General features: G+C 38.1%; 1 protein-coding gene across 4 annotated transcripts in view; it reads left to right on the forward strand.

Moving 5' to 3' along the window:
- The window catches only part of cdh8 (cadherin 8), a 342,332-nt gene that overhangs the window by 197,105 nt on the left and 121,362 nt on the right, over window positions 1–23,865 (forward strand). For all 4 annotated transcript variants that reach the window (XR_010000603.1, XR_506715.3, XM_062961879.1 and 1 more), the window contains exon 5: window positions 19,615–19,782. Coding sequence is in view for 2 of the 4 variants with exons in the window: in XM_062961879.1 (XP_062817949.1) it covers window positions 19,615–19,782 (168 nt within the window). In the remaining 2 variants the exon portion in view is untranslated. The remainder of the gene's footprint in view (window positions 1–19,614; window positions 19,783–23,865) is intronic.

Genomic DNA, 23,865 nt, shown 5'->3' on the forward strand with positions numbered 1-23,865 from the left:
TCTATTTTCAGGAGTTGGGTGTTACTGACTCCTGACTGAAGAAAGAGGGGAAAGCAAGGAGACGACTGGGAAAGGACGTGGGATGTCTGGCCATCCCCAAAGATAGACCTTGCCAGGGTAGGATGAGTCTCCACTATTCCAAATGTTTTCCATATCTATTCTCCTGCCCCTGGGATAACGTCCTTATTTTTGTTGCTGTGCAGGTTATTAAAACCACAGTGAATGTATAGACTTTTTTTAATTCAAAAGCAGTATCAAAAATCTAAAACATTTTCTCAAAAAAATAGTCATCAGATGTAGCAAAAATCCAGTCTGGATTATATCAAAGCAACATTCAACCTGAATTTAAAATATAATCAGACACCCATCACCTCATAGGAATCTGTGTTTTCCTTGTGGACATGTGATTTTCTTTCCAGGATGTGAATTTTCACTTTTCTCCTTTCTTTGATTATGAACAATTGGATTTAGTATCTGCGTAGATCTATCTATAAAATATTTCAGAACTGAATACCTTTTGGTAAAAAATTCTACCCCTTTGGAAAGAAACATAAATAGCAACAATATCTACTCTCTCTTCTTTCCTGTGCATCTTGGAGAACTCCATACACAGAGTAGTCCTTCATTTTTTTTTCTTGTTATCTTCTCTTCCATTCTAAATGTTTCTTGTTAGTGATTTTGTTCTTCGTATCTACTTGAAGGATCTTTTCAATAGCTGTGTCTTTTATGGAGGGAAGATTTCCCATACTGCTAGCCACTCATAGTATGTATTTTGTCTAGACAAGGACTGCTAGGGAAACTCCTGTTCCATTTGGAAGGGATTTAACCACCCAGGGTCCTTGAAATTGACTGTCTCAGTTATGTTTGCAACTCTTCAAGGTCACTAACATTGCTTCAGAAGATCATCCTCTCCACAGTGTTTCAATCTGTAAAAAGACCCATCCACATCTTCAAAACTTGTCCATCCACTAAGGCCCCTTCCACAGAGCTGAATAAAATCCCATATCATCTGAGTGTGGACTCAGATAACCAAGTTTATTGTGGGATTTTCTGCCTTGATATTCAGGATTATATGGTTGTGTGGAACGGCCCTAAGAGTAACTTGGAAAATCATGCTATTGTTGACAACCTAAAAAACCAGACATTCTCTTTCTGCCTCACTTAATGAGGCTGTTGAGGCTCATAATAGTCAGATATGATCCAGGCTTTTTATTGCTCCAGACAGATCACTTTCCATATGGCCTACATTTGGAAATGGACAAAAGAGGAGTGTTGTGAGTTTAGCAGTCCCTAGAAAAAGAAGCAAACTAAGGGTAAAGATAGAGGAGACCTCAGTTTTGGCCACTAACTTGAATCAACAATCACCATCACTTTGATTTGATTTTGATTTGATTTTTCGAACTTATATGCTGCCACTTCCCTAGGGCTCGGAGCGGCTTCCAAAACAGACTAAAATCTAAAACAATTTAAAAACAATTGGCTTTGGCCTATGATAACATGATTTTATTTATGTCCTTGACCTTCCAAAGGTGCAAGTAAAGTTGTTAACTTTACTAGTAAAATTTCAGTCCTCAGAACTATGAGGGAGTAGTCTTTCACAGAAGTCAGTTCCCTGTGTGTTTTGCCTTTTCTTCTTCCCCCATCTTCAACTTGTATCACTGTTTATGAATCTTGGAAAAAATTCAAGTTTGTTGTTGCTTTTGGCTCTGCAGTATGCAGCTTCCCGAATTTGCTGGGAGAATATTGCAAAGGTATGCAAGTTCTTTCATGAGGACAAAAAAAGGTTATGTGTGAAGGTGAGAGAAGTGGTAGAATATCATGTGCAATGTTAGCTGGATGAGGATTTAAATTGTGTATATTGGCTAAGAGGTGATTATGGTAAGATATTGAATCACTGTTCAAATATTTGAGGTCTACTAATGAGAAGGGGAAAGGGACTCCATTTGCAGATGGGAGCTGGAGGGTAGAGGTGTCAAAGATACTATCTTAGAATAAGATAAAGCAATTTCTCTGTTTTGAGTTCTATTAAAAGAAATGGTTTGTGTCAGAAAGGGGAAATAAATGTAATGAAGGAAGAAAGCAGATGAGTCATTTCAATCAGATCCCGTCAAAAACATTTAGCAACATAGGACACAAATGAAATTAGCTTAGGGTAAAGATCAGTACCTAAGTTGTTTACAAGTCAGATTGAGGTGTTGTGGTTCAATATCCATTTGCAAAGCAGTCGCCTGGGAATTTTCCCCATTTTTCTACTTGAAATGAAAATGATTTGCATTTGCATGAGCGTTTTTGGAAAGTCTTTATAAACAATAAACATAATCTCAGACCCAACAGAACTCCTATTCAGATCTTTAAAATGTATTCTTGGAATATGCAAATGGACACAGCCAAGCTCACTAGATCTACCTCTATATCTGTGCAAAATTTATAGCATAATAATATTTTTTTGTGTGTATCAGGAGCAACCTGAGTTGCTTCTGGAGTGAGAGAATTGGCCATCTGCAAGGACGTTGCCCAGGGGAAGCCCGGATGTTTTGATGTTTTACCATCCTTGTGGGAGGCTTCTCTCATGTCCCCGCATGGAGCTGGAGCTGATAGAGGGAGCTCATCCGCGTTCTCCCCGGGTGGGATTTGAACCTGGCAGCCTTCAGGTCAGCAACCCAACCTTCAAGTCACAAGGCTTTTATCCCGTAGGCCACCGGAGACCTAGGGGATAAAGTATTATTATTATTATTATTATTATTATTATTATTATTATCATCATCATCATCATTATGACACAGCAAACAAGATAGATATGCTGAATTTCGTATCACAAAATCACAAGTCGAACACATCCCAAGGGTGTGATGTATTTTCGGATGATGCATGCAGATCCCAGTAGGGTGGCCTTTTGCAGTTGGCAGATCGTAATTTTGTCAATGTCTATTGTTTCCAAATGCCGGCTGAAATCTTTTGGCACGGCACCCAATGTGCCGATCACCACCGGGACCACCTGCACTGGTTTCTGCCAGAGTCTTTGAAGTTCAATCTTGAGGTCCTGATAACGGCTGAATTTTTCCTGTTGTTTTTCGTCAATGCGACTGTCACCTGGGATAGCAACATCAATGATCCAAACCTTTTTTCTTTTCCACAACTGTGATGTCTGGTGTGTTGTGTTCCAGAACTTTGTCAGTCTGGATTCGGAAGTCCCACAGTATCTTTGTGTGCTCATTTTCCAATACTTTTGCAGGTTTGTGATCCCTCCAGTTCTTTGCTCCTGGGAGGTGGTACTTGAGGCATAAGTTCCAATGAATCATTTGGGCCACATAGTTGTGCCTCTGTTTGTAGACTGTCTATGCGATTTTCCTACAGCAGCTGAGGATATGATCAATGGTTTCATCAGATTATTATTATTATTATTATTATTATTATTATTATTATTATTATTATTATTTAATACTTTATTTTTGTATCCCGCCACCATCTCCCCGAAGGGACTAGGGGTGGCTAACACAGGGCCAAGCCCAAAGGACAAAGAGTGAGCAAGTTAAGAGATGTTGGTAAAACTATATACAAAGTTTTACTGTAAGCAGTAAATTAAGCACCAAAACATCATGTTATACAACAAATTTAACAGAAAAAGTAGTTCAGTACGCAGTAATGTTATGTTGTAATTACTGTATTTATGAATTGAGCACCAAAATATCACGATATATTGAAAACACTGACTACAAAAATGGCTTAGATAATCCAGAAGCTTGGATAAGCGAGGCTTGGATAAGTGAGACTCTACTGTATTTGCAAATACTCTCAGGTGCACTAGAGTTTCCTTAGCCTCTTGTGCATCTCTGGTGTGCCCTTATTCAGGAATTTTTCCATACATGACTGCAGTTTCATGAGTGGGAGAACAACACCATATCTGTTAACTTGTTGCATTCCTATTCGTTACCTTCACATGTTAGATTTGCAATAAGGATGCTGCTGTTCTCATATATATCCCACTGAGGATCTGGAGATTTGGATGATCTAAATCAAGAGTCACAAATTAGTCAGATTCCCCATTAAAGATATTAAACACTGAACAAAAAATGTGACTGCTGGCAACGCTCTAGAGAGGAGGTTCAATCAATGTGATTCTCTTCTCCCCCTTATGTGAGTCTAACCAGGTATGGATTAACTTTTAGCTGTGATACAAGTAGGGCATAAATCAAAATTCTAGAATGGAAATGACTTCACATAGCTCAATTGAGCATCCATAGCGATGGCCCTACTTTTAGGCAGAGTAAGTTGATTGTCTCAGGTGGGAAATGATGAGACGCACCAGCAAGATCTTCAGAAAGATAATGCCATGCAGTTTGTTCTGCGTCTCTTAAAGTATCCTGTTGTGTTCAAGTATGATGGAAGATGTTTTTCCATTCCTAGTGTTAAAGAAAAAAAATCAATGAATTTAGCATATATGATGGGATAAGTAGTATGTTACATAAGAATATTGAAATAATTGGATTGAGCAGTTGCAAGCCAGTGGCACTAAATGTAAGTTTTTGTTCTGCATATTTTCCTGCGGTTTTAGCTTTGCAGACTCCTTTAGAATTACCACAGTTATTGCATATTCTGCATGCATTTGCTTTAATGGATCTTTAAAAGAAGCCAGTTATACTTTATGCTCCCATTCTCTTTGATGCTCATGCCCATTAGCAGACAAGTGTTGTTTGAGAATTGGGAGATAGATTCTTGAGGACAGTAAAGGTAACACATGAAAACTCTGCCTACAACATTCTTGTTCATCTTTCTATGAAGGGTTGGAGGGTGTGAAATCTGGTGGCAATTAGGATACTATTTTCCTATTTGTTGTATGCATTCAATGTTTATTTCTTAATTAATTATTTTCTAATAAGATTGGTGTTCAAGAGGATTATTATTCCTTTCATTTTCAACCAGTAAATTATCCCATAGTGTTTCTTCACTGAACATCATTTTGCATGTTGCTTCTTTCTCTCATATATGCGCATGCACAAATGCATCATAACATGCATTAAAATATTCTGATGCAAGCCCGTGGTGGCACAGTGGGTTAAACTGGTGAGCTGCTGAAATTGCAGACCAAAAGGTGGCCGGTTCGAATCCGGGTAGCAGAGTGAGCTCCCGCTGTCAGCTCCAGCTTCTGCCAACCTAGCAGTTCAAAACATGTAAATGTGAGTTGATCAATAGCAGGAAGGTAAATGGCGCTCCACATGGCCTTGGAGGTGTCTACGGACAATGCCAGCTCTTCGGCTGAGAAATGGAGATGAGGACTGTAGAGATGTGGCAGGGAGGATTCTTTTTATCCCACCGCTGCCACCAAATTGTGGAGATCACCGCTGCCACCAAATTGTGGTGATGTGGCAGGGAGGAATCTTTTTATCCCACCGCTGCCACCAAGTTGTGGAGATGTCAGGCAGAGAGGATTTTTTTTTTAATTCTCTTATTCTTTCTTATTCTTAGTCACATTAGATGGTAGCGTTACTTAGTTTTGAATATAGGTGACAGAGACTTGGATATTGAAGAACAAAAACAAGTTTATTTCAGGCACAGAGCTTAGTGGTTACAGTAACTTCTTTAAAGGCACTTAGATAATGGTTGCAAAGTTATTAACTGATCACTTTGGATCTAACTGGGATTGCTTTCCCTTCCTACTCTACAAATAAACCTAAACAAGTCACCTAACTTGCTTAATTTAACACCACTAGAGATCTGAGTTCCTCTGGTTTCCCTAACCTGGAACCAGTGTCTTCCCTGTGACTAAAATCACAGACTAAACTGTTTTTTTAAAACATTCCCCCCTTTTCCTTCAAACGGCGGTTGGCTCCGCCCTCGTTACTATGGCAACCTGCCTCAGAATGCTGAGCTGGTTACCATCCCCCACGCACTGGTGACTAATACTTACCCTTTTAAACATAATTAAACCTGACTTTTAAAACGAAATTAAACATGACATCTATAAATCAAAATAAAAACACACTTCTTTACAAGGACCAACCCTCAAAGTGACTTACCTATGTATTCTGGCTGTCTATAATATTTACAAGCTAGAGTATTCATCACAATGCAAAGGCCTTGGACAGTAAGTTTAAGGACCTTAAGGGACAGGATGTTAGTTCACCTCTTCTTCCCTTGGAAGGACAGAAAGAAAGGTAGGAATATTAGAAGTAGACAATTGGTTCCATAGATGGTGTCATCAGGAAAGACTTGGCTTTTGAGCTGTCATGAAGAAGGACTTCTGCCAAGAGGTGGGTTGAATCTCACAGCATTTGGGAAGTCTGTATACTAGACTCTCCTTTTCTGGAGTGGGGGAGGGCACAGGACCCCCACAAAAGTAAGCATACTCCAAATTAAAAAAACAACATTTTTTAACCTAAGGCTGTATCCTTTTTGGAATGTCTACATCTTCCACTATGATTCTATAGACAACATGTGCTGTAAATTTGTGCTGGAGAATCTGGAGATATGTGAGTCTGCAGGCACTTAAAAGGGAATGCTGCCATTACTAAGATTCAGCATGGATTTATCAAAAACAAGTCATACTAGATTAACCATATCTCCTTTTTAAACTTGGTAGATGTGGGGAATGCTGTGGATATGCTATATCTTGATTTCAGTAACACAAACCTATGTGTATCCCACTGGGTCTCATTCAGGCTTACTACTATGTGTCTAGAATTAGATACAGTAGAGTCTCACTTATCCAACATAAACGGGCTGGCAGAACATTGGATAAGCGAATACGTTGGATAACAAGGAGAGATTAAGGAGAAGCCTATTAAACATCAAATCAGGTTATGATTTTACAAATTAAGCACCAAAACATCATGTTATACAACAAATTTGACAGAAAAAGTAGTTCAATACACAGTAATGCTATGTAGTAATTACTGTATTTACGAATTTAGCACCAAAATATCATGATATATTGAAAACATTGACTACAAAAATGCGTTGGATAATCCAGAACGTTGGATAAGTGAATGTTGGATAAGTGAGACTCTACTGTATTGAAGAGAATATGGTTTCAATTTATTATTTATAAGCTGTTAATTCAAATGCAAATTTCTTCATAAAATCAATGAGAAGAACATGAGTTTCTCTTTTAATGAATGAGAGAAAAACCAAAACTGACGTATTCAACCATCCAGGACTTGGACTTTGAGCTCTTAGCTCTTTAAACGCTGAGTTTCAATCCCTGTGCATTCATCCATGTTTATAGTGTGAATTAACACTGGCTCCCTTTTACTTTTCTTTTTAAAAAAGAACTGCCTTTTAAAAACATGTCCCTTTTTTTGCTGAGAATAGGTGTGTGTATTAAATTTGACAAGCTATTAACTAAGGAATTCATTTCAGTTTTTGCTATGGCAAATATATTTACCAAAAATTCTTTATATCTGCAACTGAGAGAACTTGTGATTCTTCCTCTTTATTCTATTACTAGCTGTGCCCAGCCACGCGTTGCTGTGGCGAAGTCTGGTGGTATGGGAAATAAAGTATTGAGGAATTGATGGTAGTTAAGGTCAAGGGTAAAGGTTTTCCCCAGACATTAAGTCCAGTCGTGTCTGACTCTGGGGGTTGGGGCTCATCTCCATTTCTAAGCCGAAGAGCCGGCGTTGTCTGTAGACTCCTCCAAGGTCATGTGGGATGACTGCATGGAGCGGCGTTACCTTCCCGCCGGAGCAGTACCTATTGATGCACTCACATTTGCATGTTTTCGAACTTCTGGGTTGGCAGAAGCTGGGGCTAACAGTGGGGGCTCTCTCCACTCCCCCAATTCAAACCTGTGGCCTTTCGGTCCAGAAGTTCAGCAGCTCAGCGCTTTAACACGCTGCGCCATCAGGGGATATTATTTCCTAAAGGTTGTGAATATACAATATTTCTGATTGGTTTTTTTTCTGTTGGGGGCAAGTATGAATGCTGCAATTAGGAAAATGATTAGGATGTAATGGCCTTGCAGCTTCAAAGCCTGGCTGTTTCCTCCCTGAGTGAATTTTTTGTTGGGAGGTGTTAGCTGGCCCTGATTGTTTCCTGTCTGGAATTCCCTTGTTTTCAGAGTGGTGTTGTTTGCGATATTTTATGTGCTTCTACTGTCTGTGGCCCTGAGAAAACAGAGGATTTTCCAGACTTTGATGATGGGAATACTTTGTTGGGAGGTGTTAGCTGGCCCTGATTGTTTCCTGTGTGGAATTCCCCTGTTTATTTACTGTCCTGGCTTTAGAGATTATATTGTTCTGCATTATTCTATCCCAGTAATTATTTCATATTAAAGAATAATCTCACTTATCCAACATTTGCTTATACAATGTTCTGGATTATCCAACGCAGTCTGCCTTTTCATAATCAATGTTTTTGTAGTCAGTGTTCTAAATTCATTGTGATATTTTAGTGGTAAATTTGTAAATACAGTACAGTAGAGTCTCACTTATCCAACATAAACGGGCCGGCAGAATGTTGGATAAGCGAATATGTTGGATAATGAGGAATTAAGGATAACCCTATTAAACATCAAATTAAGTTATGATTTTACAAATTAAGCACCAAAACATCATGTTAGACAACAAATTTGTCAGAAAAAGTAGTTCAGTACACAGTAATGCTATATAGTAATTACTGTATTTATGAATTTAGCACCAAAATATCATGATATATTGAAAGCATTGACTACAAAAATGCGTTGGATAATCCAGAACGTTGGATAAGCGAGTGTTGGATAAGTGAGACTCTACTGTAAATACTACATAGCATTACTGCGCATGGGACTACTTTTTCTGTCAAATTTGTTGTATAATATGATGTTTTGGTGCTTAATTTGTATAACCATTACCTAATTTGATGTTTAATTGGCTTTCCCTGAATCCCTTCTTATTATCCAACATATTCACTTATCCTGCCGGCCTGTTTACGTTGGATAAGTGAGACTCTACTGTATATTTCTAATCTTATATTATCTGCTCAGAACTGGATTATATGAGGCTCCTTCTTCACAGCTGTATAAAATGCACACTGAAGTGGATTATATGGTAGTGCGGAGTCAAGATAATCCAGTGCAAAGCAGATAATATAAGATTATAAATGGGTTATATAGCTGTGTTGAAGGGCCTTGAGTCTACACTGCCATATAATCCAGTGCAAATTAGATAATCTGTGGAAGAAGTCTAAGTGAGGCCTAAATCTGCCTGTCCCCTAACTGAAACCTGGCTGTCCCTTGGTTGCTAGGCAACCAAGTGGGCAGAGATTAGCCCTCTAAACTGGCAACAATTGGATAAAAAAAATTATTGCTCTCCCTCTAATTAGGACTTTATTTTTCTTTTCTTTTTGTTGTATCAACCTTGAGGCGTGGATGATGGGTTGTGTTGTCAAATTTTGAGGTTGGGGGGCCTGTACTTTTGTTGTTTTGTGAGTCGCCGTGATGCCATCACTCTTTTATATATATAGATACAGAAGTCTGTCCCCAAGCCCTATCTTCAAGGCTATTACTCTTCAACATTTTAATCAATGATTAGAAGACAGGGCAAAGCAATCAAAAAGGTTATAATTAGAGGAGGGTACATATTGATTGATCATTAGAAATAACTTTCCAACAGTAAGAGTGGCTTGGCAAGGGAAACAATTGCCAAGAGAGATAGTGGAGGGGTCTTCATAGAATTGGAAGAAGGCATGATAGCAATTCAAACCAATCCTCTTTTATCATGCAGGAAAATACAATCTGGCAGATGACCATCTAGCCTCTGTTTAAAAACCTCCAGAAAATGAGACTTCATCACACTTCAAGGCAGCGTATTCCACTATCAAACACCTCTTACCATCAGGATATTTTTTAATATTTTGGTGGAATCCACTTTCCTGCAATTTTGATTCCATTGCTCTTTATCCTTGGGTGCTTCTCATAGAATCATAGAATTGTAGAGTTGGAAGAGACCTCACGGGCCATCCAGTCCAACCCCCTGCAAGAAGCAGGAAAATCTCATTCAAAGCACCCCTGACAGATGGCCATCCAGCCTCTGCTTAAAAGCCTCCAAAGAAGGAGCCTCCACCACAGTCCGGGGGAGAGAGTTCCACTGTCGTACAGCTCTCACAGTGAGGAAGTTCTTCCTGATGTTCAGGCGGAATCTCCTTTCCTGTAGTTTGAAGCCATTGGTCCGCGTCCTAGTCTGCAGGGCAGCAGAAAACAAGCTTGCTCCCTCCTCCCTATGACTTCCCCTCACGTATTTGTATATGGCTATCATGTCTCCTCTCAGTCTTCTCTTCTGCAGGTTAAACATACCCAGCTCTTTAAGCCGCTCCTCATAGGGCTTGTTCTCCAGACCCTTGATCATTTTAGTTGCCCTCCTCTGGACACTTTCCAGCTTGTCAACATCTCCCTTCAACTGCTGTGCCCAGAATTGGACACAGTATTCCAGGTGTGGTCTGACCAAGGCAGAATAGAGGAGTAGCAGACTTCCCTGGATCTAGATGCTATACCCCTATTTATGCAGGCCAGAATCCTGTTGGCTTTTTTCGCCACCGCATCACATTGTAGGCTCATGTTTAACTTGTTGTCCACGAGGACTCCAAGATCTTTTTCACATGTACTGCTGTCGAGTCAGGCATCATCCCCTATTCTGTATGTTTGCATTCCATTTTTTCTGCCGAAGTGAAGTATCTTGCATTTGTCCCTGTTGAACTTCATTTTGTTAGTTTTGGCCCATCTCTCTAATCTGTTAAGATCGATTTGAATTCTGGCTCCTGTCTTCTGGAGTGTTGGTTATCCCTCCCAGTTTGGTTCTCCACTGCAGAATTAATACAGTTTCTTTACTACGACTCAATGTTCTGGAACCATAGTGTTTCTAGTTTGGTGAGGCATCAGCATTCTTTGATAGAAAGTGCTAATAGTCTCATAAAACTAGAACTCCCAAGATTCCATAGCATCCAGGTAAAATGGTGTCAAAGTGCATTAATTCTACATTGTAGATGCACCCTTAATCTCTCAAGGTGCAGAAACAAGCTTGCTGGTGTGTTTTTGTTTTCTTGTTGTTTTTTTAATTGGACAGGTAACTGCTGGGGATGCATTGAGCCCCAGCTTGAACTCAGTGGCCTGTGACAACTTCTCAATGATTCTGTGCAGAAAGAAAATTATGAGTGCAGGAAAGATGTCTATGGGGCAATCCCTAAGTGTGCAATTGCTAGGTGCTCAGTCATGGCTTGACTTTTCAAAATGGGTGGAAAGGAAAAAAAATTATCTTATAGCTCAGTTAGCCAGCTTTATTTTCCATCACCTCATGTCTACACTAACGATTTTTGGGAACACCTCCCATGACATGCAAAATTAGATTTGGCAGTCTTTGGCCAGTCCAGATGTTGAGATAGCTCTAATTAATTATTTCAGTTAACCTACATATCCTACACCCCAATTCCTACACTAAATAGAGATTAATGGGGCATTGAGTACATGAACTCTTCTTATATTTTCCTTGATTATATCGTGGCCTGATTCAAATATATTCTGAAAGTTAGATACATTAAACAGTTTTCTTCAAACATCCTCTCACCACCCTCTTTCTGCTCCATTTCCTTTCTTATTCAATGGGTATCAAATTATGTGAAAAATAATGTAGGAATAATTCCATTTGTCTCTGATGATATCAGACAGATGACACTAGGAATAACTCCTTAAATAATGGAAGTTAAAACAGATTGTATGGTTTCTAATTCTTAGAGATTTTACATTTCTCTGTTACCATGTATCTGCCAGGGCATTTCCCCCATCTGGCACAACACACCAATAGTTGTGATGCTGTAATGACATCTCAAACAGAAACTTATGGATAAAATGTGCCCCACCATTTTGCTGTAGGAACATTTGTGATAAAGTAAAACAGGATTAGGTGAGATAAAACATTTGCCAGATGGGTAGCATAATAACTAATTATTATTTCATCCATTAGCAAACTGCTATCTAAATATAATTAATATACCTTTTGTAAGTAAAATGCTGTCTTTAAAAATTAAATCCCACTAACAATGACATGCTACTTGCTGCCCTATATAATAATACATAGGATTATGTTATATTATTAAGTATAAGGAAAATTATTCCTGAAGGACAGCAAAAAAGAATATATAAATGTTATATGTTATATGTGATGGTTACAAAAGAGTAAAATTTCAACAAAAAGAAAACTGATTTGCCAAAATGTTTCCATTATTAGTTTTATTATGAAATTCAAAATAGCATCTGTGGATGGGATCTGTTTATTTAATTCAAGGCCCGGGCTGTGGCGCAGGCGGGAGAGCAAGCCAGCTGCAATTAACTGCAATGAATCACTCTGACCAGGAGGTCATGAGTTCGAGGCCCGCTCGGAGCCTATGTTTGTTTGTCTTTGTTCTATGTTAAAAGGGATTGGATGTTTGCCTATATGTGTAATGTGATCCGCCCTGAGTCCCCTTCGGGGTGAGAAGGGCGGAATATAAATGCTGTAAATAATTAAATAAATAAATTAACAGTTTATACACAATTCACCATGTTGGGAATTTCAGAATTTTTCCTATGATTTTTTATTTTATTTTAAAAAACATGGGTTTGATGATTTAACTGCGAATGAACACCACTTCTCAGAAATTTGTTCTGGATCCTGAAAGTATGCAAATAAAACCAAAATCAAGAGTTAATCTGTTCAGGCTATCAATTCAAATGCTCAACAGGCTGACTGATTTTTTGAGGTAACCAAATTGGTGCTTACCCATTTCCCAGAAGCAGAGCCAATGTTCTTCTAAAATATATAAATACAATGTTGGCTGATTTTGCCCAATCTGTGTCATTTTGAGCGAAATTGATTTTGTAGATCTGATTGACAACCTTTGTCAAGAGACTGATGGTTAGAGCATGACACTGACAATTGTCCTTGACTTGACAGCATCCTACTATGCATTAAAGGAGCACTGTATTCTAAGCCACTGAAAATAAAGAGTTTCTGGAGCCAATGGGATGCGGCCATTCTGGCTTATTTTCTGTAAAGGTTGGTGTGGGCTGGCTGACTGTTGCTCCAGTTCTTAGAAATTAGCATTAGAAATGTTGAAAAGTTCCATCTTATCCCCAATGCTTTTTTAATAGATCTGTACACATCCACTGGGAGAGATTGCTCATCTGTTCAGAATTCAGTGTCACGAAAATGGCACTCCACTTTGTCTTCCCTTTAATCAAATCTGATTTATTGAACACGTCCCTGGATGGTTTCATTGAACTTGAGACTAAACAAACTGGAACTGAATCCTGACACTACAGAAACGTTGATGGTGGGCTATTCATATTTGGAGATTATCTGCTGCTTTTGAAAGAGAAAGAGTTATATTTGTATGTAGGAGTTTTGAGCTTCTATCTTTATGTTTTTGTTTACCCATGTAATAAACTGAGAAGTCATTGATGAATATGATGACCTACTGCATCTGCCAAATGTAGTCACCCCAATTTGACTTTCTCTTCATTTTGTTGTATCTCACTTATCCAACATAAGCAGGCCGGCAGAATGTTGGATAAGCGAATATGTTGGATAATAAGGAGGGATTAAGGAAAAGCCTATTAAACATCAAATTAGGTTATGATTTTACAAATTAAGCACCAAAACATCATGTTATACAACAAATTTGACAGAAAAAGTAGTTCAATACACAGTAATGCTATGCAGTAATTATTGTATTTACGAATTTAGCACCAAAATATCACGATGTATTGAAAACATTGACTACAAAAACGCGTTGGATAATCCAGAACATTGGATAAGCGAGTGTTGGATAAGTGAGACTCTGCTGTAGTTTAGATATAATTCACTGTGTTAATGCCATTTCTCTTAAGATCTCAAGTAGCATACAATAAAACAAACCTAACTAATTTTAAAAAGTGCAAGTATTAGGAATGATTTTAAAATACTAAAACACATTAAATAGTTAACTTTTTTTCCAAAATGACATACTTTGAATAGTTTAAAATGCTTTCAAACCATGAACAAGTGAGGATTCATGTGAAATCAGATCCCAATGGATATAGTGAATAACAATTTTTTTCCACTTAGCATTGGTTTGACTTCACAATTGGCACCAGTGAAGCATCAAAGAGAAGAGCATTATATGTAACTGGAATACGATAGCAGAAAAATCCTTCATAAATGTCTTTAAGAAGACAGTTATGAAGGATCTTAACCAAAATGAAGTGAACTGTATTCTTCATATGTGCACTAGTCAAATTCAGCTATTCCCAGAATGGAGAGAATCTTGCTTCATTTGCCTGACAAACAAGATGTTACAGGCAATAAGCTTCACAGAAAGAAGAGATGGCAATCCAAAGTGAGACTGACAAGTATGGTTAAATGCATATTAATTTAAGGCCAAATTTTAAGAAGTACAGGCTAAAATCCTCTACCTGGGATGGTGAACTGTAAGTTTTATGTTCTCCAACAAATCTATTTTTCTGTCCATCTCCATTTTTCCCCAAATTATATATGAAGAAAGATATATTTCAAATTTTCTAACAAGCAAAGGATCATACCATATCCTCATTATGGATGGGAAGTAAACATTGAGATTATGCCATGAGTAGTTGCCAAATGCTTTTTAAACATTCTGCTTTTTGGTGTGAGACTGAGATGCTAAAATTGGTTTTTAATCATGTTTTCTATACCCCCCCTCCAAAAAAAAATCTTCATGAACCTTGAGTTCCATATGTTATTGTCACTCTATGTTGACAGCACTTATCATGTGTTTGAGTAGTCAGGAAAATGCAAATGCTCCCATTAAAAGTGATTTTGGAGATGTTCCGAAATGTGAGAGTAGTTATCATTTCAAATAGTGTAGCATGAAGCTTGCCTGTTTGTCATGATGACCTTCATGCTTTGTTCAAGAATAATGTTTTTGATTACACCAATAATTTCTGGTCATAAAACACACATAAAATAGAAATTATTGAAGAAAGTTTAGATTTAAAAAAACAGGAAAATGGAGGAGGGAAAGTTGAATCAAATCATGACACTGAAAGTAAGTAATTTTTCTCGCCCATGCAAATAGGGCCCAAAGATCCCGAAAGGGCCAAATCCTCTCTGAACTTAGAAGCAAAGCACAATCAGCCTTGATTAATTCTGGGGAAGAGACCACCAAAAAAGACCAGATGATGTATTTCAAAGCAAGGAAATGGCGAAATACTTCTGAGTATTCCTTGCCTAAGATAACCCTGTGAAATCGGTGTGTTGTTGATAGAAAACTTGAAGGTGTAGACAAAAGAGGTTTAAAGAGTGCCTAGCACAGGGGTCCCCAAACTAAGGCCCTGGGGCCAGATGCAGCCCTCCAAGGTCATTGACCTGGCCCCTGTCCTAAACTTTAGACTTAGGGTTGACTTAAGTCTACCTAGTCTTTGGAGGTCTCTTTGCTTACTTATAGCCTTATGAGATCATCTAGGTGGTCTTTGAAGGTCTCTTTGCTTAGCTATGGCCTTATGAGGCCATCTAGATGGCTTTTAGAGGTCTCTTTCCTTACCTATGAGATGGTCTAGATGGCCTTGAGAGCCCCTTTCCTTACTTATGGTCTTATGAAACCATCTAGATGGTCTTTGAGGGTCCCTTTCCTTACCTATGGTCTTATGAGACCATCTCGATGGTCTTTGGAGGCCTATTTGCTTACCTATGATCTTATGAGATCGTCTAGATCAGGGGTCCCCAAACTAAGGCCCTCCAAGGTCATTGACCTGGCCTCTGTCCTAAACTTTAGACTTAGGGTTGACCTAAGTCTGAAATGATTTGAAGGCACACAACAACAATCCTAATTTTGGACTATTTCATCATAGTCCGCCCCCCCCCCCCAACAGTCTGAGGGACTGTGAATAGACCCTCCACTTAAAAAGTTTGAGGACCCCTGGCCTAGCAGCTCTAGTACAATGTCCCTCCAAAGTTTTCAGCGGGAAAATAAGTCTGCTATTGCTTACTCCTGAAGCTAGATAAAGTTCGTTTTGAAGTAAGACATGGCAGCTTTCAATGGAATTAGTGGCCTATCCAATATCACAATATAGTCTTACAAGAGATGAGAAAGCCAAATAGTTTCACATTGAGTTAGTTGACCAAAGATTTGTTCTATTTCTATCTCTATTGGATCCTGAACTAGTCTGAATGTTCCCATGAAGAGTTGTTCAAAGCATTTTCTCCTTGTAGATGTCTCAGTTGCTTTGCCCAGGAGGCTGATTAAAAGGGCTGGTCTTGAAAAACATGTAGATGCAAAAAACCCACCTCCCAATGGGAACACAAATGTTGTTATTTGCCTTCAAGGAATTTCTGGTGTATGGACCCTAAGGTGAACCCACCATGAGGTTTTCTTGGCAAGATTTGTTCCCTCCTTGAAGTCTGAGTTAGTTTGATTTGCTCAAGTTGACCCAGTGAGCTTCAATGGCTGAGCAAAAATTCAAACCCTGACCTTCAGCCCAACATTAAAACCATTACATCACACTTGCTCTATAAAGGATTTCCTTGTATGAATGTTAAGATACTGTTTTCAAAGAGCTAGGCTAGCTTGACTTGTTGAGATAGCCTGTTAAAATTTTATTAAACCTTATTATCTTATACCTTCTGTGCAATGTTTCAGTATGAAATAGTAGGGATAGTAAGGCCTTCTTTAGTTGTTCTCATTGTTTTTGAGCCTATTCTAATTTGTGCAGAAAATGTGTCTGTGCAAAATTTTCTTATTTCCCCTTTATAAAATAAAAAATGGTCCCACCCCACACAGACCAAGTACAGAAAGACTGGGTAATTTATTGAAAATCTGCAAAAAAAAAAACATTAATATGTCATAGTCCAGGAGAAGAAATGTTACATCTTTACATTTGAAAGAAGTAAAAATAAGACAAGCAAGGATTTAGCTCCCTTCTCTACGCAGAATTCAGGAGTTTAATCCAAAATGAAGACATTTGGAGGGAGAAAAGTGATAGCATCTCTATAGGGGAGCTTGGAACTGAACCCAGTGAATCTAAATGGCATTTCTCACCCTTTCTAAAAGAGGCCTTGTTTGCAGTTAACCTCCAAATTCTGGATTGCAAGTCTTTTCATCTTTGTATAGTGAAAATTTCTCTTTTTTTGGCATGTGGAAAGAAATGAGTTGCTAAAATTGAATGATCACAGGGGTGCACGATCTCAGCTGTGAACCTTTTTATTATACTTTGCTGCCTAATTATTACTCTTAAAAATGAATATCAAGCTATTAGTGTAGAATTGTAAATGCTCCCACATAAGCAAAGTCCTGCGGCTGAAAGCTCCAAAAGGATAAGCTCCTGGATAGAAGTGGCTCTCTCTCTCCATTCCTCTGCTACAGAGAGAAACCCCCAAGCATTGTGATTTTAAAAGCCCACTGCACACTGGTGGATTGAATTTCCCTTGACACTCTTAACGCTTCACTTATCGCTAAGACGATTCCATAACATGAACTCCTTGCTCTCTGTTCACAGACAAATGATTTCATTTAAGAAATGATTCAAACATGGGATTTGGCGAGAGAGGATTTCTTATAGAAAAATGATCATTGTGTTATTAGAGTTTGGCCATGCCTTGATTACTGCGAACAGGACAGGTTGATCACCTAGCAACTAATGGATAGTGATTGGCTTCACAACACAACACAACAAAAATAAGAACAACATGTTTAACATTTCGTGTCTTGATGGCTAAGAATCTTTTTTCTCTGCTTATGGAGTGGAGGAGTCAATCTTGGTTGGAGATTGCTATAGGCAGTTTTCAGTATGAAGTGGACAGGGACAGACATGGGCAGTTTTCTACCTAGAGTTAGCATTCTTGTAGAGTCCTTGTAAAGTAGAAGGAGCAAATGTAGCATTAATAATTTTGTTTTTGGTTTAGGTGTCTGCTTTGCTTGTGCTCTGCTGGATTTGTAGATAAATAGAAAATAAGACAAGCTTACTTTAAATGCTAATATGTACATTTTAGTATATTTTAAAATTGTGTAGGGTTATTGTCAGTGTGGAAGTCAGGGTGCACGCTGGGTGGTTTCTTCAAAACACCATCGATCTTCTGCACACCAGCACCCTGATGAATTGGTTGCAGTCGTCTGCCTCACCAATTCCTCTGTTCAATGTTAGACTCAAACACATCCGTAGTCTGAAGTCCAAACATTTATTTCAATATCTATAATACATATTTACAAAGCATAGCAAAAGCCATCGCTCTGAGCTGGCATTCTTCTATAGCCTCTTTGCTCCGACAAGCACAGCTCAACACACAGAGATAAGAAAAGACATTCCTCAGTTCGAAGGAAGTTCCGACCTCCAAAGGTGGAAATCATGCCTGATAGGTCAACAGCAGGCTGTCAGCCAAAACTAGCCTGCTGTTAACTGTTTCATTGCTGAAACACACACTCTTGCCTAACAGCCCAAAACAGTAGATTTACATTTCATACACATACAACCATAATCCAACAGTTATCCACAGGTTAGTGCAAATATTGTGTCCTCACTCCATTACAAAAGAAAAAGAAAAAAGAACGACCTCCTTTTAGAATAGTTGTGAAAGGCAAAAGCTCAGTTTATCCCAGCAGAACATAAAAGAATAACTGTCCTCTTCTATTTTTTCCACTGTGACCATTTTATGTTACTGGGTGAGAAGATGGCAGCAATGGTGACTAGAGGCAACTGGCCCCCTGACACAGCACTTTCAGGGCTATGGGACAATTGCTTTCCTATAGCCAGCAATTTCATAATTATTTTTAAAGTAATGAGAATAATCTATTTTAGTTCCTTATTAAGGGACAAAACATTGTAACAATAACTGTTTCTGGGGATTTTGGAGTTCTTACTGCAAGTAATTACATCCCCCTCCTCCAAGAAATCTTAAGTCTCTAGACAGAGCCGGTCCAACAATGAGGCGAATTAAGCGGTCACTTGGGGCACAAAACATACGGGGGCGCAGTCAAGACTGCTTTTTCTGTTGATTTCTTGTAAAACATGATGCTTTGGTGCTTAATTTGTAAAATCTTAATGTAATTTAATGTTTAATAGGCTTTTCCTTAATCCCTCCTTATTATCCAACATTTTCGCTTATCCAACGCTTTTATTTTTCAGTGATTGGTTTTTTTTGGGGGGGGGGGGCAAAATTCTGTTCACCTACACTTGAACAATACCTAGGGTATTGTCTGTCTCTAGATCAAGGGTTGCCAAACTAAGATCTGTGGCTGGATGAAGCCCTCCAAGGTCATTTACTTGGCGCCACACTAAAGTTTGGACTTAGGGCCACCCAAAGTCCAAAGCAACTTGCAGGCACACAACAACAACAATCTTAATTCACTTGACTATCTCATCAGCCAAGAGCCAGGACCATATTTCCTATTGAAATACTGGTAAGTTTATGTTGGTTAAGATGGTTCTTCATTTAAATATTGTATTGTTCTTTCATGGTTTTTTGCACTTGAAATAAGATATGTGCTTCATGCAGCAGAATTCTTTCATATTTTTTTCAAACTATAGTCTACCTCCCCCCCCCCCCGCCGCCCCAATAGCTTGAGGGACCATGAACCAGCCCTCGGCTGAAAAGATTTGAGGACCCCTTCTCTAGATCTAACCTTCATCTCTGTTGAGAATCTTGTCTCTCTTTTGTCTTCCAGCTATTATTAAAACTGCTCTTTCAAACATGGACCGAGAAGCCAAGGAGGAATATACTGTTGTCATCCAAGCAAAAGATATGGGTGGACACATGGGTGGACTGTCTGGAACAACTACTGTGACAATTACTCTGACTGATGTTAATGACAATCCTCCCAAGTTTACGCAAAGTAAGTGACTGATATGGTACCCACTTTCCTTTTTGATGAATTTACATCAGGAATTGCTCCACACATGGTATTCTGAACACAGGAAAATAGCATTTTCTGCATAGGAGTCTTCTGAACAGAAAATATTTCTGAACAGGACATTTTTGGTGCAGAAAGTGCTATTTCGAAATAGAAAGTGCTTGGGGACATATGCTGTATAAAAATGATGTATTTATTTGTATTTTATTATTTTTTTGAAACAGAAAACAGAATAGAAATGTTTTTGTGGGGGTGGAGGGTTTTGTGGCAAAAGTGTTTCTCTTCTTCACAGAAAATGCTGTTTTCTGCATAAAAACACCACATACAAAATAGAATACATCCTGAATTTTAAGGATTCTTATCAGCCCAGGCATCTCTTCATCTCTTCATTTTCTGACACTGAATCATAGAGTTGAAAAAGCCCACATGGGCCATGTATTCTAATCCTCTGACAGATGGCTAAATAGTCTCTGTTTAAAAGCCTCCAAATACAGTAGAGTCTCACTTATCCAACACTCACTTATCCAACGTTCTGGATTATCCAATGCATTTTTGAAGTCAACGTTTTCAATACATCGTGATATTTTGGTGCTAAATTCGTAAATACAGTAATTACTACATATCATTACTGTGTACTGAACTACTTTTTCTCTCAAATTTGTTGTATAACATGATGTTTTGGTGCTTAATTTGTAAAATCATAACCTAATTTGATGTTTAATAGGCTTCTCCTTAATCTCTCCTTATTATCCAACATATTCGCTTATCCAACGTTCTGCCAGCCCGTTTATGTTGGATAAGTGAGACTCTACTGTAATAATAATAATAATAATAATAATAATAATAATAATAATAATAAACCAGTGCAGGTGGTCCTGGTGGTGATGGGCACACTGGGTGCCGTTCCAAAAAATCTCAGCCGGCATTTGGAAACAATAGACATTGACAAAATTACGATCTGCCAACTGCAAAAGGCCACCCTACTGGGATCTGCATGCATCATCCGAAAATACATCGCACAGTCCTAGACACTTGGGAAGTGTTCAACTTGTGATTTTGTGATATGAAATCCAGCATGTCTATCTTGTTTGCTGTGTCATATAATAATAATAATAATAATAATAATAATAATAATAATAATAATAATAATAATGATAATAATAATTTTATTTTTATACCCCGCCACCATCTCCCCAAGGGGACTCGGGGTGGCTCACAGATATAAAACAAGCATACAGTGGTATAAAATACAAAAAAAAAAACCACAAATAAAATTAAAAGGCAAAATAAAATAAAATAAAATCACAGTCATGATAAAACACAGCAACAAAATCATACAATGGACTGGGCAAAGTGCACTGAGTAAAACTTGTAAACATGAAAGAAGTTAAGGTGCTATAAGATCATGGGGAGAACCTTAAACTGGGGTGTTTTAAGGAAGATTTTCTTACCTGTTTCTACTCTAGAGGAGAGACGCAGGCAAATGCACTTTTTCTCCCAGATCTGCATGCCACTTGCACTCTTTCCAAGGCATTTAAAGGAGGCAAGTTCTGCATATGTGGTGGGGATGTAGAAAAAAAAATTGGCAGGAAATAAAGAGAGAAATGGAGAAAATATTGCAAATCAAATTTAATACCAAACCAGAATACTTCCTATTAGGTATGGTTGACTTTCAAATGGACTCCAATACGGAAAAGCTTTTTATATACATGGTAACAGCGGCCAGGATATGTATTGCCAAAGTACGGAAAACACAAGAAATTCCTACAACAGAAAAATGGATAGTGAAGCTAATTGATATCAAGAACATGGATTTATTAACACAAAAAGTATCACAGAGTATTTCACCAAGACAATGGACCGATTGGATCAAACTGAAACAATATTTGCTAAGAAGCAATATAGAACTTGTGTGATTTTCGCTTATAGGAATTCTTAGACTTCAGGTTATATATGGTGGCTTGCCGAAAAATGTCAAATGTTCTAAGGGTGATTTATAAAGCAACTAGCTGTGCCCGGCCACACGTTGCTGTGGCTTGTCTGGTGGTGTTGGTGAGAAATTGTTGAGGTAATGGTGGTATTGAATGTCTGTTGTATGGTTGTCTTTATGTTTAGTATGCACACTGAAGTTGATTATATGGCAGTGTGGAGTCAAGATAATCCAGTTCAAAGCAGATAATATAAGATTCTAAATGGGTTATATAGCTGTGTGGAAGGGCCTTGAGTCTACACTGCCATATAATCCAGTTAAAATCTGATAATCTGTGGAAGAGGCCTAAGTGAGGCCTAACTGTGCCTGTCCCCTGGGCTGAGTAGGTTGCTAGGAGACCAAGTGGGCGGAGCTTAGCCTTCAAACTGGCAGCAATTGGATAAAAACTATTATTCCTCTCAGTGTAATTAGGACTTTATTTTTCTTTTCTTTTTGCTGTATCAACCTAGAGCCATGAATGATGGGTTGTGTTGTCAAATTTCGAGGTTGGGGGGCCTGTAGTTTTGTTGTTTTGTCCGCTGCCCTGATGCCATCACTCTTTTATATAGATAGATAGATAGATGCAGAGGAGCTGGAAGTGGCTTTAGGGTTTTTGTTTTGTTTTGTTTTGTTTTTGTTTTTGTCTTTTTTTTCTTTTTTCTTTTTTCTTCTTTTTCTCTTTGTTTTTCTTTTTCATTATACTTTTTCCAAAATGTGTTCTTTCTTTATTTTTATGTACATGTCAAAATCATAAATAAAATAAAAAAATAAAAAAGGAGGCAAGTTCTTAAAATTGTTTCTTACTCTAGAGGAGAGGTGCACAGCTGCAGGCAGGTGGGTTATTTAAGGAGGCTTCTTGCCTGTTTCTACTCTAGAGGAGAGGCACTGACTGCAGGCACAGGTGCTCGCCATTTAAGGAGGCTTCTTGTTCTTAAAGCTGTCTATTCTAGAGGAGAGATGCTGCAGGCAGGTGCCCGTGTGTTTTCTCTCCTGGGCCTGCACCAGGTAAGGAAAAGTGATGGCCTCCTGAAAGAGGAGAGGTAACGGATAGTAGTTTTCAGGGAAGTAGTTTTCAGGGATTTTCTTTTTGTTTGCTGGGAGATTAATAAAAAAGATTAAACTATGATGCCAAAAAGCAGAGGAGGAACTGAGATTGGCTCCCGCTTGCTTTTGTTGTGGGCAGGTTTTCTTACCGGGAGGGCTCTTATGGGCTCCTGAAGTACTGAAGTTACGAGAGAAAACAGATTAAATGAATTCTGTGCACAAGTCTAATTTTTAATAATATTTGTTTATGAAACAAAAATTATATACAGTATTACGTACATAGAGAAAGCAACGGTGTCACTTTCTCAGCCATCCAATGTGGACAATTTTGCATTTTGGAATTCTGGATACTCAACCTGTACAAGTTTTTCTATAGAGAAGTGTTCCCTATTTTATGGCTTTTAAAAATTCTATTGTTAGTTTTAAGTTGGCTTTATGAGATGCACTGTTCTTTACTGCTGATGTTATGTTGCTTTTATTGCCTATTTCTGCTTTATTCTATTAATGCTATATTTAATATACATATTTAACAGACTATAGTAAATACCACCCAGGGAACCCGGGTCAGTGAGAAATTTAGACAGACAGACAGATAGATAGATGTCATATTATTCAGAATTTTTCTATTTATTCTTTCTATAGTGCCTGGTTTTTATTTTATTTTTTGATTAAATGAAAAAAGACATTTTGAAGTAATTTATTACAGTAGAGTCTCACTTATCCAACATAAACGAGCTGGCAGAACGTTGGATAAGCGAATATGTTGGATAATAAGGAGGGATTAAGGAAAAGCCTATTAAACATCAAATTAGGTTATGATTTTACAAATTAAGCACCAAAACATCATGTTATACAACAAATTTGACAGAAAAAGTAGTTCAGTACGCAGTAATGCTATGTATTAATTACTGTATTTACGAATTTAGCACCAAAATATCATGATGTATTGAAAACATTGTCTACAAAAGTGCGTTGGATAATCCAGAACGTTGGATAAGCGAGTGTTGGATAAGTGAGACTCTACTGTATTAAGCAATTATGCAGAACAAAAA

This window comes from Anolis carolinensis, unplaced genomic scaffold, assembly GCF_035594765.1.
Source record: "Anolis carolinensis isolate JA03-04 unplaced genomic scaffold, rAnoCar3.1.pri scaffold_9, whole genome shotgun sequence".
Lineage (NCBI taxonomy): Eukaryota > Metazoa > Chordata > Lepidosauria > Squamata > Dactyloidae > Anolis > Anolis carolinensis.